The sequence below is a fragment of the Rhizopus microsporus genome (assembly GCF_002708625.1).
Source record: "Rhizopus microsporus ATCC 52813 unplaced genomic scaffold scaffold_4, whole genome shotgun sequence".
Classification (NCBI taxonomy): domain Eukaryota; kingdom Fungi; phylum Mucoromycota; class Mucoromycetes; order Mucorales; family Rhizopodaceae; genus Rhizopus; species Rhizopus microsporus.
Genome location: NW_019671919.1, coordinates 897,992 through 911,598, shown reverse-complemented (window position 1 = coordinate 911,598; position 13,607 = coordinate 897,992). Strand labels below are relative to the sequence as shown.

Genomic DNA, 13,607 nt, shown 5'->3' with positions numbered 1-13,607 from the left:
ACGCAAAAGAGAAACAAATCATAATAAAGAACTTCATCTCCTTGATTTTCATTATAGCCAAATAGGCATATATACAACCTTTATCTTCTTTTTTTTCCTTTCTTTACTCATCTAAGCCCATTCTGAACCCATTCCATTCCCTCATATGCTTCACTCTACTCTTCAAATGTTCAACTCAATCAAGCATAAAAGAAGTCAATCATTTTATGAAGAAAGTATATCAACAACTACAAATGATATCTGGCATTACTGTCAACATTGCCACGTTGGCTTCTCATCCGAATCAAGATATGATTGGCATTTAGAAATATGTAAACAAAAAGGCTTTCCAAAACAAGCTTAAAAAATTATAGATTTTTATTATTTTATTGTATGGCTTTTTCACACAAAAATAAAAAAGAATGGCTCTTTCTTTACTTCTTATATGACCAGACAATATAAAAGGGGTATATGCTTAAAATGTTCTATGGTGGTGATAAAGAATATTTGGGTATATTGGAAATGCTTATGATTGATTTACTTGATGTACGTCTTTCATGATTAAAAGAGGATAAAAAGGGTTCTAGTAGAGGTGATGCAGGTGGAGAGCAAAGGCGATTTTTTGATTCTATTTTTGAACTCTCATCTTTTTGGCGGCAGGATTCTGAACAGTATAGCTTTTTTTTTTTATTTAGATCTAACATGAACTTGTTGTAGTTTTTACTTACATTATCTTCTATACAGTGTTGATCACACATGATACACCAAGAGAGATCCATTTGAAGTGGGTGAATAAAGAAGAAGAAAAAGATGAAAAAAGGAGGGGGCAGAAGAAAGAGTGGGCTTTTATTATTATTCACATCTTTTCTTTCTTCCTTCTTTCTGCTGTCTTATTCCTCCTACCTTAAATCCTCTATGAACTATAGGAGATTATAAAGTTAAACCAATCAGATTAGATCTTGAACTCCATCTTCTCTACAAATAGAACCGTGCACGTTCTTGTAGAACAAGCAAGTTACCTTTTAAAAATGACCCACATCTGTTCAGCCGTGCATATCACATGACATTATACTCTATATTTCGTTGTCCTTGATAGAATGCGACCTAAATCGAGAAAATCGATTTGTTGAAACCATTTTCCAATTTCCTGAAGCAGATCCATGTCAACTAAACTAAAGGGAGTTTAGTCCGCTTTCAAGATGATAAACTGTCAATAAGCGCTTTGATTAAAGCAGAAAAAAAAAAAAAAAGAGACCAATCGATTAAGAATGATGAATCAGCCATTATCCCACTCTCTTAGTAGACCGTAAGAATTGCCGATATATTGACCTCAGCATGACAAAGCTAAAAGGACTCAATAAGAAATGGATCTAATAGATCAAAACATAGAAGAGGGAGTGTTTATAAACTCTCTTTTTCTCCCCTTTTTCTAATCCAATGAAAGAGCGATACAAGGTGAAAACCTTTGGTGTAGGAACCGTTTTTCTCCCTTCTCCCACCCCTGCGGACGGACCACACGATCGGAATAGATTGATCTCAGATTTAATTTTGGATGAAAAAGTGCGCCAAAACTACTCATCTCATCATGCTTCTTGAGCTATTCGGTGATATCTCGCCGAGAAACTACATTATATTTGCGAATATACGCGCCTATTTCTGATTCGGTCTTGACAAAAAAAAGAACTTGCCATTTTCAATAGACTATTGCATTGAATAAAGATGTCAGTTCAGGACATATTTGAATGGCCTCATCATAATCCGAAGCATTCTTGACATTCTCCATAATTGAACTTGGCTCATCTTCCAATGGCCTTGCATTTTCGTAATGAGATTCTATTTGACACACATACAATGACACCAATCTTTTTAAATCAACAACTTTCTGTAAAAGACCACCAATCTTTGTCTGCCATCACTGGATTTCATTTTGTTCTGACACCAAGTAAAAAGTTATAGTGTATCCAATATACTGGATGACGATTACTTTTATATTGGATTTTCTGAGCATAAAAGTACGACCAAAGATGCCCAAACGAACCAAATCCACAAAAGCCAACTCAGGATTCGATATGGAATCATCGGACTTGACTTCGACGTATCCCAATGTTACATCGGATGTTCTGGTGAATACTACATGCACTAGAAGTTAGATTAATCCTACGTACGTTGCCTCTAACCGCTATTTATGATGCTGTCCAGCAAAGTTTTTATATTTGCAGCGTCAAGCTAGACATGACTTTATAAAGTCGCCATCTTGGTTTGTTTTCCTTTTCAAGAGAAAATGATAAAAAAGGTTTAGTTTAATTTTATGTTATCAATTGATCAAAAAAGACCAATTATGATAGCTTCATATCAACATTGTTTAGCCTACTTTCTGGTGCATATAGTATTGGCCGGATGTTTTCTGTGGTATTGCCATCATTATCGTATCTGATTTGGATACTGTGGTATTTTCAATTTGTCGATTGAGTCATACGAGAAGCTTGTTCTTATCAGGACAATGACAGATGGGAGAGAGAATGGGATTAAGGAAATTCACGATGAACTCCATTTCTTCAACAGGAGAGAGACGTTTTTGTTTGGACAGCTTCTGGGTTAAATTGGAAAATACCTCGATAATAGTACCATCCTCTTCCCTATCTTCTGCATACAACTGATATAATTGAGTCTTGATTGTTTTTCTGTCAGTGGTCTCATTCAGGTCACAAAGTAGTGCGGCCAACTTTAAGTATATCTTGACATCAATTTTGATTTCTCTCTTCAGAGCATCTCGTCTAATATTGCTCAGGAGGGAATCTACATTAACATGTTCAATAAGTTTCTTGCACTGTTGGCCTTTCTCACTAGGGTAATTCCCTTGCATACTGGTACTTTATGAATTTGTGCTTGCAAATCGAACCCGTGTTTTTTCCTTCTGAAATGCATGTATAGATATATGAATGTAATTTATCTTCGATTGAAGAGAGGGCAACGGCAGCAGAAGAAATAGCAAGATATGAAATTGTTTGTCCCTTTTATCTATCAATAGTGTATTTTATGTTGATAATACACTCATGAGTAATGTGAGACTATTTTATTTATTCTTAGTGAATATGAATCCTTGTGGCTATTGCACAAATACCCGAAAAGTAGCTTGATCACTTAAATATTCTTATAGAATATATGCAAGTAAATGAAGCAGCACCCATGTATAGTCCAGCTCAATGACCACAACAGTATGTGCCTAGCTCATGACACATGTGCAAGGGACATGTTATATTTGGGCTGAAAGTATTTATAAGTACTAATGCCATTCATCTTTTGACGAAAAAACAGTTATTCTTCCCTCATCTTTTGCAAAGAATTCTTAAAGGTTAGACCAGTGCACTGTGTTTCCTTGGTCTGATATTAAACTTGGTGATTTCAAACTTCATATAACATCCTTTTTTCAATGAAAGCACACTTATTTTAGTTACACACATCATCATGTTAACATATCTCCCTCTTTTCAAAAGTCATCCCTTTGTTTTCGTGATAAAGAACGATGAGCATCAGTATGTCTGTAAAAGTCGCATCACCATGCATAATGATCAGCAAATTCATGTCAATTAAAGCTCAGATCACATAAATAGCTCTTTTTCTCTCTCTTTTACTATGCTAGTTTGGCTATTTATCTTAATAGCTTCTTATTCAAGCATGGTATCCTCAATTACCCCTTATGAGTCTCTTCTCACATCATCTGCTGTGGCAAATATCAAATATACACTTAACAACCAAAATATCGCTGTTGCAATACCTATTGTAAACGATATCTCAACAGACAGCCTTGACTTGGAAAAGAGAACACACATTTTAGATAAAGATCGTTTCGAACTGGAATATGTAGTGATGGCCAAGGAAAGGGTCATACTTAGAACACTTGAGTTTGAATCAGACATGAATCTCAAAGGACATGTCATGTTGGCCGAAGGTTTCCAATGTTGGAGTACAGTTAAGGAAATGGGACATCTCAATCGACTGCTGCCCATCCCACGCGCAGTTTCATGGATAACCAAGTTTAACCTTCAAGGGTAAAAACATAAAAAAAGTGAGGCTCTTCTTCTGATCCTTATTAGAGATTACGATTTCTTTGAGTATTCCGGACAGTATGGAAAACTTCATGCAACTGCTTATACATATTTACGACACACATCATCAGATAAGATTGTATTTATTGGATCAGTATCCGAGCACTCAGGCTACACATACTATAAAACAGATCTAAATGGAAATCGATTTAGTCTCTACAAGGATATTGACGGCAAACTACTCAACAAAGGCGATGTCTTGAGTATCAAGCTTCTTATCCATCAAATCGATAAAACAGCTGATCTTAGTACCGTATGGTCCAAGTATGCCGAATACTATGACCCGGCGCGTGCATTCCAAAGTCCTCGTCACCTGACCGGCTGGTCTTCCTGGTATAATTTTTATGAAAGGGTCACTGAAGCTGATGTGCTTGCGAGTTTAAATGCGTTCAAGGAACACGAATATCCGATTGATGTCTTTCAGATCGATGATGGATATCAACAGCAAATTGGAGACTGGCTAGACGTCGACACAAATAAGTTCCCAAGAGGCATGAAGGCACTTGCAGATGATATCAAGGAGCATAAGATGATGCCTGGTCTTTGGATAGCACCCTATGCCGTCGGCTTCAAAAGCAAGATTGTCAAGCAACACCCTGACTGGCTTCTAAAGTATCCCAACAGCACTCAGCCGCTTGTCGCCGGCCCCAACTGGGGTGGATTTTATGCACTTGATATTTATCATCCGGAGGTCAAAGCCTATCTCCAAACTGTTTTTGATCACATTCTGGATGTTTGGGGCTATAGACTGCTTAAACTTGATTTCCTGTTTGCTGCTGCCATGGTGCCTCGGTTAGGCAAATCCCGAGGTGAGATCATGTGGGACGCTACGGATCTGATCGTTGAACTGACTCACAAGCGTGCTCTCATCCTTGGCTCCGGTGTACCCTTAGCTTCTACCTGGGGGAAATTCGAGTATAATCGCGTGAGCAGCGATGCATCTCCCTGGTGGGACCACACGGTCCTCAGACTGGCCCATGTCCGTGAGCGTGTCTCGACTTTGAATGCGGTCACTTCCTCTTTAAACCGCTGGCCTATGGGCTCAAGGGTATTTGGTAGCGATCCAGATGTGTTTTTTATACGATCAGATAAGAATAAGCTTACCGTGGATGAAAAGTATACGCTGTTGCTGATCAACCTTGTCTTTGGTCAGTTGACCCTCATGTCTGATAACGTGAACCTCTACAGCCAAAAAGAACACGACCTCTACGCATCGACGTTTCCAAAACCTGAGGCAAGCGTGATTGATTTGACTAATGTGGGTGTGGATATATATCAGGCAACATATGCCTGTAATCAACGTGAATATATATTCTTAACAAATCTATCACCTTTACCGTTCACGGGCCAACTACCCCTAGATCACAACGGTAAACACATCTATTACTTTGAACACAGCAACGTTTTGGTGCAAGATAAGGTCGACTGGCTCAAGTCACAGTCGCCTGTCTTTTTGAAGCCCCATGAGACGAGGATGTTTATGAAGGTGAATAGTAGTAGAGATTTCTTTATGGGTTCGACTGGAAATATTGTACCTGGAGCAGAAATTGATTCGATTGTCTCTCAAGATGGTATACGTGTGACATTACGAGAACCTTTTATGAAAAACAAGAAAAGAAAACTGTATATTAGACTCGATTCTAGTGAAATTCCTAATATCTATGTTAATAATGAACTAATCACCAAAACTAAAAAGTATATTTGGAATGAAGATATTACAGTTGTCAGAGTACTATTACATTAATTACAATAAATGCTTAAATTTTAAAGCCACTATGGATAGCAGCCACGCCAAATGTAAGATCCTCATAGCCACTGCCAATTGTTTTGAATCCAGCATCACGAATGATTTGAGCAAACTCGTCTTGAGGAGGGAATTTACGGATACTTTCTACAAGATATTGGTATGAATCACGATCACCAGCAATGACCTGACCTAATGCAGGAATAACATCAAATGAGTAGATATCATAGATCCTATATTGAGTCAATAAAAGCATATGATAATAGGGCCAACAACTTACTTTCCAATCAATGGATTATCTACTTTACTAAATTCTAAGCACATAAAGCGACCACCTTTCTTCAACACTCTGTAAGCTTCCTTGACCACTCGATCAACATGAGTACAGTTACGGATACCAAAGGCAATGGTATATACATCAACACTTTCATCTGGAATATCCACCAGATTTTCTGCATTCTGAACCAAAAAGCTCGCTTGATTAGCTAATAACAAATCTTAGTTTCACATAAACTCCTGTCAAATGAGACCTTACTGTTGGCATAAGGTGTTTTTTGGAATCGCTTCTCCCCTTCACCAAGCATGTGTGGGTTGATATCAACTAATTGTACAGTAGCTGTGCTGTCATTATGTACGTTTCTACAGTAATCTAAAAAGCGAAGTGCAATATCACCTAAGGAAATAAAAAAGGCTATGTGAGTGCTTCTGATTTCTATTTTTACGTCTATAAACTACATTTCTTTCCTACCTGTTCCACCAGCGACGTCCAAGAGTTTTGTGCCTGGACCAGGTGCCATAGCACGAATAAATTCGTCCTTCCATATACGGTGAATTCCTAAACTCATGGCATCGTTCATAACATCGTACTTGCTAGCAACATTGGCAAAGACATTGTGCACTAAAGTTGATTTGTTAGACTGTTTTTCATCCTTCCACTTCTCATTAGCTTACCGAGAGATTCTTTTTCTTCCTCTGCAACGTCTCGAAAACCAAAGTGGGTTATTTTTTTATCAGTTTGTTGATTTAGTTTGGAAAACGTAGTAGAAAACAATGCCTTCTTGATAGTTGGAGAAGCTCTTTTTGTGAACAGACGGCTGCTCGAAGAAAGAATGAATCGTGACATGTATGTAAAGAAGGACTTTTTTTTATAAACATGCACCCTTTGTCATTTTCTTCTTTGACATATTTAAACTCAGTGAAAGTCACCAGTAATTTTTATAAAAGATAAAATATCAAGACGCAACAGCGTTTATTGACTTTTATACAATTGTTAATGCGTAAGGTTTTTACTTTTCTACACTTTGTTGAGGGTTTCATCGAATATCAAATCATTACCCTTGCAACTATACAGACTGATATGAGGATCCATTATTGCATAAATCATTACCATATCTGAATCTGGTCAGTACGCTCCAAACTAACCAGGTTCAGAATATGCCCTTTATTTAAAGATGACGCAGAGCATACAACTTCATTATGCCAAAATTGCTATAGGAAAGTATTAAAACTGTGTATAGCAATCCACAAGGATTAATTGAATTCATAGCTATTGGAACATCTTTTTCCTGATTTAGTAATATTGTACTTTATTTTTTTTAAAAAAATCTCTTTTTCTTTCTACAATTGTTATTAGAGTATTATTGCAAGTAATGAGGTATTAAGTGTATATAATGAGTAAAAAAAAGTGGGGGTAAGAAAAAGAAATGTCGAATGATTATGTAATTAGTAAATGATAATGTATCTAATATACAAAAGATATAAATTATTTGTATTTTGGCTTTACACCCAATGTTTCCCCTTCAATCTCATCAGCATCAAAAGCTTGACGTGCCATCACTTTATGGTCATCACGGAGAGTTTTGTCATACTGTTCTTCTGTAGGCTGTCTGTGAGATCCTCCGAGACGATCCCAAAAGGTGAAGTATTGTCCATAGTTGTAGTTGAAGTAAACATGATGGACAAAGTGATGGGCACTAGTATTAATAATCTCAGAATGAGAGACGAATTCACCTAGATTACATCATTATTAGTATTGATGTACAATGTTTTTTTTTTTTGTGTATTGCCAAGTTACCATCATGGATCATGACCGTCCACAGGTTGACAAATCCAAACAGACCGAGATACAAATACTTGTGAATAGGGATCATGTAGGCATACAAGTGATATGGAAGCGACTGAAGGAAACCGTCACAGGGGTTAAAAGCATGTGAAGCAAAAGGGGTAGGAATAACCCATTTATGGTGTAACTGCCAATATAAAAAGAATGAATATACAGTATTACAATAGCAAATGTTCATCTTTACCTTGTGAAGATACTTGTATACTCTTGGGTGATGCATCCAGCGATGAAACCAGTAAATACCACAATCAGTAAAAAATAAAAAAGAAGGTATAGAAATGATCAAGTAAAGCCAGTCATAAGCAGTCTTTGGCATGCCACCGTACAATAAGGATTTACCATAAATTTCACCAGTGAAAAAAGGGAGAGTAAACACTACATAAAGAAAATTAGTTTTGAAAAATATGATGTAGAATTAAACTGTACAAGTCATCCAAGGCATGGCACTAAGAGCACATTCAATTTCCATTTTAATCTGGTTCTTCAAAAATTTGGGATGCTTCATATAGTCATGATCAAAGACAAGGTAGTAGGAAAGTGTAGCAGTCAAGAAATAGAGAATGTTACCAAAGGTTAAAGTAATCAGATAGACCGACAGGTTCACTCTCCAAAAATCGTCTCGAGGCCAAGAAGAAACGACATGACCAGCAATTGTCTTTGTATAGGAAGGCCAGACTTTGGCATAGAGCGTATCAAACACATAATGATCTGCAATATATAATACTGTGTCCATATTTATATGCCCCCCTTTTGTTTATAAAAAAAAGAAAGAAAAAGTCAGTAAAGGAAAAAAAGGCGCTTTTTATTATCTTGTACTCTTCAAATTTAAGCACAGCAAACTTATTCGGGAGTTTCTGTGTGTTAGTCCGCTGCTACTCTACTATTAAATCATACCACTCATCTTTAGGCTTGGACTTCCTATGCTTCATAAAGTTTAATTCATGATAGGTTTCCAAGGTACAAAGAAAGAACTAGAATGATTATCAGTCATGATTAAATTATCAATCGTTGTCACGGTAAGGGCACAATGATTATTCCGGCTACCGCATACACCAACTGACGCCTACAATAACATTGGAGGCATACAGATCATATCAAGATCTAAATCTTTTAAATCTCAAGGGCTTAATGCAGTAGGTACAGAGTATAGTAGTACTATTTGTCCAGACCTTTATGAGTAATTCTATTTTATATATATTATAAAAGGTTATTTAGAGATGTAACAATATTAAAGAGATTTAATAGGCAAGGTTCCATAGCAACGAATATAGGTATAATGACAAGCAAGCAGATGTGGATCGATTTCAAACACGGTTTTGCAATTTCTACTCAAAAGCATTCTGCAGCCGAAACCATTAAAAACTTATTCTAGTTGCTTCAGATTTGCTACAATTGTATGTTGAAGTAGTAATATTCATACCTACATATTACCATTTCATAGAAAATAGCTGAGGAACCTTATCCCGAGAAAGCAATGTGCAGCGATATTTCTCGTAGAATGTAATCAGAGACATACTACCAAGCACAAAGTTGAAACTCTGCTGTTTTAGATGATGATTGACTTCAATTCCTTTGATTTATGGAAATTTTATGCATCATTTGTAGTGATCGTATCACACGAGCATGCATTTATATAAACATTTATGCTCTGTCACTTGTATCACTCCATGTAGCACTGCAGTTTTGTTGTACGATAACACTTTATGCCATATGCCATTTATTACCACCCTTATCACACTATATTATATTGGCTCTAGCTGAAAGAGTAGAACAAATGTAGACTTTATTCAGGAAATTATCCGCACACTGATAGAAAAAAAGATAAAACTTTGTAGAAACTGCTGATCTTTGCTCAACTTGCCTAGGCTTTCAATGTAATGAATACTTTGCCTTTGACTTGTGTCTTATAAACCATTATATAGCATGAATAATTGAAAAAAAAGACAGAAATACAGTTCATAAATCATGTACTTCTGCAATAGACACAATACACATTTATGCCATTCGTATATATACCAGCGATTATGATACAAAAAAATGCAAAAGAAGTACTCATTATTAATCTTTATTCTGTAGGAACGTACAAATAAATTAACGATCTAACGGTTCCTGGGCTCATAAAGAAAACTTTTCATTCGCTCCTGACACTAATCTTATTGTCCATTCTGATAATGTATGATTTCACTCTACTCTTACTGATTATAGCCATTCATCTCAATATCAGTCATAAGCGGGCAATGTTCTACGACAAGCCCAATCTTCAAAAATAAGCCTAATAGTGTATTAAGCATTGCTCTTTACAATAAATCAATGCCTGATAAGAAGGCACACATTTTGGGGCCCTTCAAGACAAAAAGTGCCGTTAAAGTCACCCACAAAAAAGAATCAAGTAGCAAGTCCACATAACCTCTTTGATAAATTTGACCAATTTTTTGTATAGCATCAGGTGCTTCTTTTGTTTGTAATAATATTTGATCTAGTATGTCTGTATTAGATTCATTTTCTTTTATATAAATGTCTAAAAACTATTCCCGACCATCTCAGTTTAGGGCTTAAAAAACTGTATTCAATAGAAGATCCGGAGTGTGAATTACAAGCCAATAAATACAAAATGGTCCTCTCTTTTCCTGTCCTTCTTTTCACATAGCCACATTTTTGCGACTATATGCCTACCTCGACTGTACCAGCTGTTGAACGTATTCACGTTTACCCTATCAAGTCATGTCACTCGATTGAATTGCAGGAATGTGAAATTGACAACTTGGGCATTAAGCATGACAGACGGTTTATGATCATTGACGATGAGTCTAATAAGTTTATTACCCAGAGGTGCGTCCTTTATCTACAATTGAATATAGTTTCTCATTTTATACATGCAGAAAGTACGCATCTTTATGTCTCTTGCGGCCCTTCATTGACGTTGAAAACAACACCTTGACTTTGACAGCGGAGGGAAAGGAACCACTCCGACTACCATTGACACAGGACCTTTCTCTACTGCCCAGACGCAAGGTAACCTTATGGAAAGATACGCTGACTGTGTATGACATGGGAGATGAGGCATCAGCGTGGGTCACTCAGTTCTTGGCTAGTCACCGTGAGCACGATCGTGCAAATAACCACAGTATAGATGACCCGGTGAAAGATGACGAGCCAGTCAGGATGACTCGTCTTGTTACACTAGAAGATCCTAAAAACAAGGTTTATTCAAGACCTTCACACCCCAAATTGGATGGTATTCACTCCGCCTTTGCAGATTGGTCACCCGTCTCATTCGGCTTTACGTCAAGTCTGGAAGATGTCAACCGAGGCTTGTTGGAGACAGGCATTAGTAAAGGAAATCAAATTCCCATGTCTCGGTTTAGAAATAACCTTACTATATCTGGAACCGTGCCTTGGGAAGAAGACAAATGGCTTGTAGCAAAGTAAAAAGTATAGCATACACACACCGCTTGTGTATTGACCAACTGTGTAGGATCGGAGAAGTAACGTTTTATATTGTTCAACCTATTGCACGTTGTACAGGTAAAACAACAGTAAAACAAAAGGTTTCTATTATCTAAATGCTTATGTGACTAGTGCCCGGCATTGATCAAGACAGCGGCAAGAAGGATGAATGGGATGGCAAGGGCCCTACAGATTATCTAAAAATATATCGTCAATTTACAGATGAACCAGGTCAAGGCCAATTCTGCTGTGATGTTATCCCACTTACCTCAGGAAAGGTTCGCGTTGGTGATCGTGTTGAGGTATTGGAGTACATTCCACAAGAGTATCAACAAAAGCCTATTAAGCCAAATGTTAATGAGAACGGCATCTAAAACTAGAGCAATAAATTTTTATTGAATATATATACATGAATTGAGTTTTATATAAATATATATATATGTATAGTCTCAGTTAAACCATTAGAGGAAGACGAGACAAGGTCTAATGAGAAATATGATCATTTCTGTGGAGAGAAAAGTTCAACTTGGGAATACTTAAAAGCTGAACGCCTTTCATGATTGACTAAGCATGATTTATTCGTTGAAAGTGTACACTTTAGTGAATGATGACAGTAATATTATTTGCTTAAACATGAGTCAGTAACTAGTTTTCATTCTTAATAGTGCTCGGACATCGATATCAAAGCTAATGAGGCACAAGGGCAGCTCTAACAATCTGGTCACTACCTTTATTCTGGGAAACAATTACCGGTTTTTAACCTAAAACGAGACAAGCTGAAAATAAACATTAGACGGTATAAAAATATTCATAAGATGATTGACGTATGATTATAGACATCCTGTAAAAATCTAATGCCTGTGAGGGCAAACTGTGTTTGGTACGGCGATTATTTATGATCTTTTTAAAGACAATCGAGCGTTCTTGACCTTGTCATATAGTCGTTGCTATATTCATATGCTTGACTGCTACATTAACATCTCTTTGCCATAATGCACTGCAACTGTTGCATTTGAGCACACTGTAACTATGAATGGTTGACACTTTCTTTAGCCCTCTTTTCGTACATTTTGAACGTAGTTACGATGGCAGATACTCGTCAATAAAGGCTACTACCAAGTCACTAGCAGCTTCACGACGTCTCAAAGGTCTATAAAACATAGGAAGCACTACATGCACCAGTGAATGCACTAGAGGTTAGAATAACACTACGAACACTGCTTCTACCCATTACCTATGATGTCGCCCAACAAAGAACCAAAATCATTCACGTGTAATTATGATGAATTCACATTTTATATCAGAGAGAGTGAGCTGGACAGCCTTAAATTAAGTAGAGAATTTGATAGTGTGAAGTTGTAAAATGATGTCATATGTAGTGCCTAGAAGAAGCGCCCATAGTATTAGCCTAACTTTTGGTGCATGTAGTGTTGGCCATTTATCTTTGCTGCATCTTAGTTCATCAAAGACTACCAGAGGAGCTTTACCCGCGTTCTGACAAAATCTGTCTTTTTCCATTTATTCTTCCTCCTATGCAAAGTCTTTACAAGTATCATAGGAACCTCTGCGATTTACCGCAAATCATCTTGCTCGTTTTTATTCTTTTTACTTCTTTTTCTTCCTGTTGTCCTTGCTTGTACCACTTGTCAAGATATATACTAATTGATCTTCGGCTCCCTGTCTTCCTTGATCTAAAAAAGAATCATGTCTTGCGTGTGTTTTTGCTATAAAAACTGAAAAGCTTTTCCTAGTTTTCAAACATGTATACAGTATATTGAGCATAAACAAGCGTCCTTGTTGTTTTATAAATAACTATACTACTTTCAGTCCCCCTTTATTCCTTGGATGGATTTTAACTTTTCTCATTATGCAGAATATCTTGAAGAGCCAGTTATGCGGTAGTACTCTTTAATTGAGCACCATCTAATTTGCTGTATATCTTGAACAGCCACAGCAGCGTGTAAACACTCTTTCCAGATCAGTTGATTTCGGTTCAAACTCTATATCAAGACATCAATCTCGAAAAAAAAGATCGAGAAACCATTAGCCAATAATATTCGCCCTTCACCTGTAATAGCATCATCGAATTTAACATCCGCGTGAAAACGGGGCGTTCTTTTAAAAAAATCTGATAAAATTTTTTGGTCAGGTCCCATAATAAACGGAGAAGTTATCAGATTTTTTCTTTTTTAAAAAATTTCTTTTATGG

The 13,607-nt window shown here is 36.8% G+C and overlaps 5 protein-coding genes across 5 annotated transcripts; 2 read left to right on the top strand and 3 right to left on the bottom strand.

Annotated features, from left to right (window-relative positions):
- Positions 1-2,449: 2,449 nt before the first annotated feature.
- On the bottom strand, positions 2,450-2,842 carry RHIMIDRAFT_249718 (uncharacterized protein; the record flags this gene model as incomplete). The annotated part of the gene is made up of 1 exon (XM_023610652.1): positions 2,450-2,842. The coding sequence occupies one exon, from the start codon at positions 2,840-2,842 to the stop codon at positions 2,450-2,452; it is 393 nt and encodes a 130-aa protein (XP_023468507.1).
- Positions 2,843-3,654: 812 nt separating this feature from the next.
- Positions 3,655-5,795, top strand: RHIMIDRAFT_235553 (glycoside hydrolase; the record flags this gene model as incomplete). The annotated part of the gene is made up of 3 exons (XM_023608375.1): positions 3,655-4,028; positions 4,074-5,728; positions 5,782-5,795. The coding sequence occupies 3 exons, from the start codon at positions 3,655-3,657 to the stop codon at positions 5,793-5,795; spliced, it is 2,043 nt and encodes a 680-aa protein (XP_023468506.1).
- A 47-nt stretch (positions 5,796-5,842) lies between these two features.
- On the bottom strand, positions 5,843-6,952 carry RHIMIDRAFT_235552 (ubiquinone/menaquinone; the record flags this gene model as incomplete). The annotated part of the gene is made up of 5 exons (XM_023608374.1): positions 5,843-6,062; positions 6,110-6,314; positions 6,365-6,502; positions 6,578-6,727; positions 6,781-6,952. 5 exons carry the CDS (start codon positions 6,950-6,952, stop codon positions 5,843-5,845), a joined length of 885 nt encoding a protein of 294 aa, XP_023468505.1.
- A 251-nt stretch (positions 6,953-7,203) lies between these two features.
- Positions 7,204-8,806, bottom strand: RHIMIDRAFT_213209 (uncharacterized protein). Its single transcript, XM_023607241.1, has 4 exons — positions 8,378-8,806; positions 8,136-8,326; positions 7,904-8,078; positions 7,204-7,839 (listed from the first exon to the last, which is right to left on the bottom strand). Exons 1-4 carry the CDS (start codon positions 8,682-8,684, stop codon positions 7,592-7,594), a joined length of 921 nt encoding a protein of 306 aa, XP_023468504.1. The 5' UTR covers positions 8,685-8,806; the 3' UTR covers positions 7,204-7,591.
- Positions 8,807-10,362: 1,556 nt separating this feature from the next.
- Positions 10,363-11,913, top strand: RHIMIDRAFT_290434 (uncharacterized protein). Its single transcript, XM_023613738.1, has 4 exons — positions 10,363-10,780; positions 10,831-11,376; positions 11,427-11,476; positions 11,531-11,913. Exons 1-4 carry the CDS (start codon positions 10,617-10,619, stop codon positions 11,770-11,772), a joined length of 1,002 nt encoding a protein of 333 aa, XP_023468503.1. The 5' UTR covers positions 10,363-10,616; the 3' UTR covers positions 11,773-11,913.
- Positions 11,914-13,607: the final 1,694 nt, after the last annotated feature.

Coding starts and splice junctions, on each gene's coding strand:
- RHIMIDRAFT_213209 (XM_023607241.1), bottom strand. CDS start 8,684: ATGGACACAGTATTATATATTGCAGATCATTATGTGTTTGATACGCTC. Junction 8,327..8,377: donor TGCCATGCCTTGGATGACTT/GTACAGTTTAAT, acceptor TTCTTTATGTAG/TGTTTACTCTCCCTTTTTTC. Junction 7,840..7,903: donor GACGGTCATGATCCATGATG/GTAACTTGGCAA, acceptor GATGTAATCTAG/GTGAATTCGTCTCTCATTCT.
- RHIMIDRAFT_290434 (XM_023613738.1), top strand. CDS start 10,617: ATGCCTACCTCGACTGTACCAGCTGTTGAACGTATTCACGTTTACCCT. Junction 10,781..10,830: donor AATAAGTTTATTACCCAGAG/GTGCGTCCTTTA, acceptor TTATACATGCAG/AAAGTACGCATCTTTATGTC. Junction 11,477..11,530: donor ACCTATTGCACGTTGTACAG/GTAAAACAACAG, acceptor TTATGTGACTAG/TGCCCGGCATTGATCAAGAC.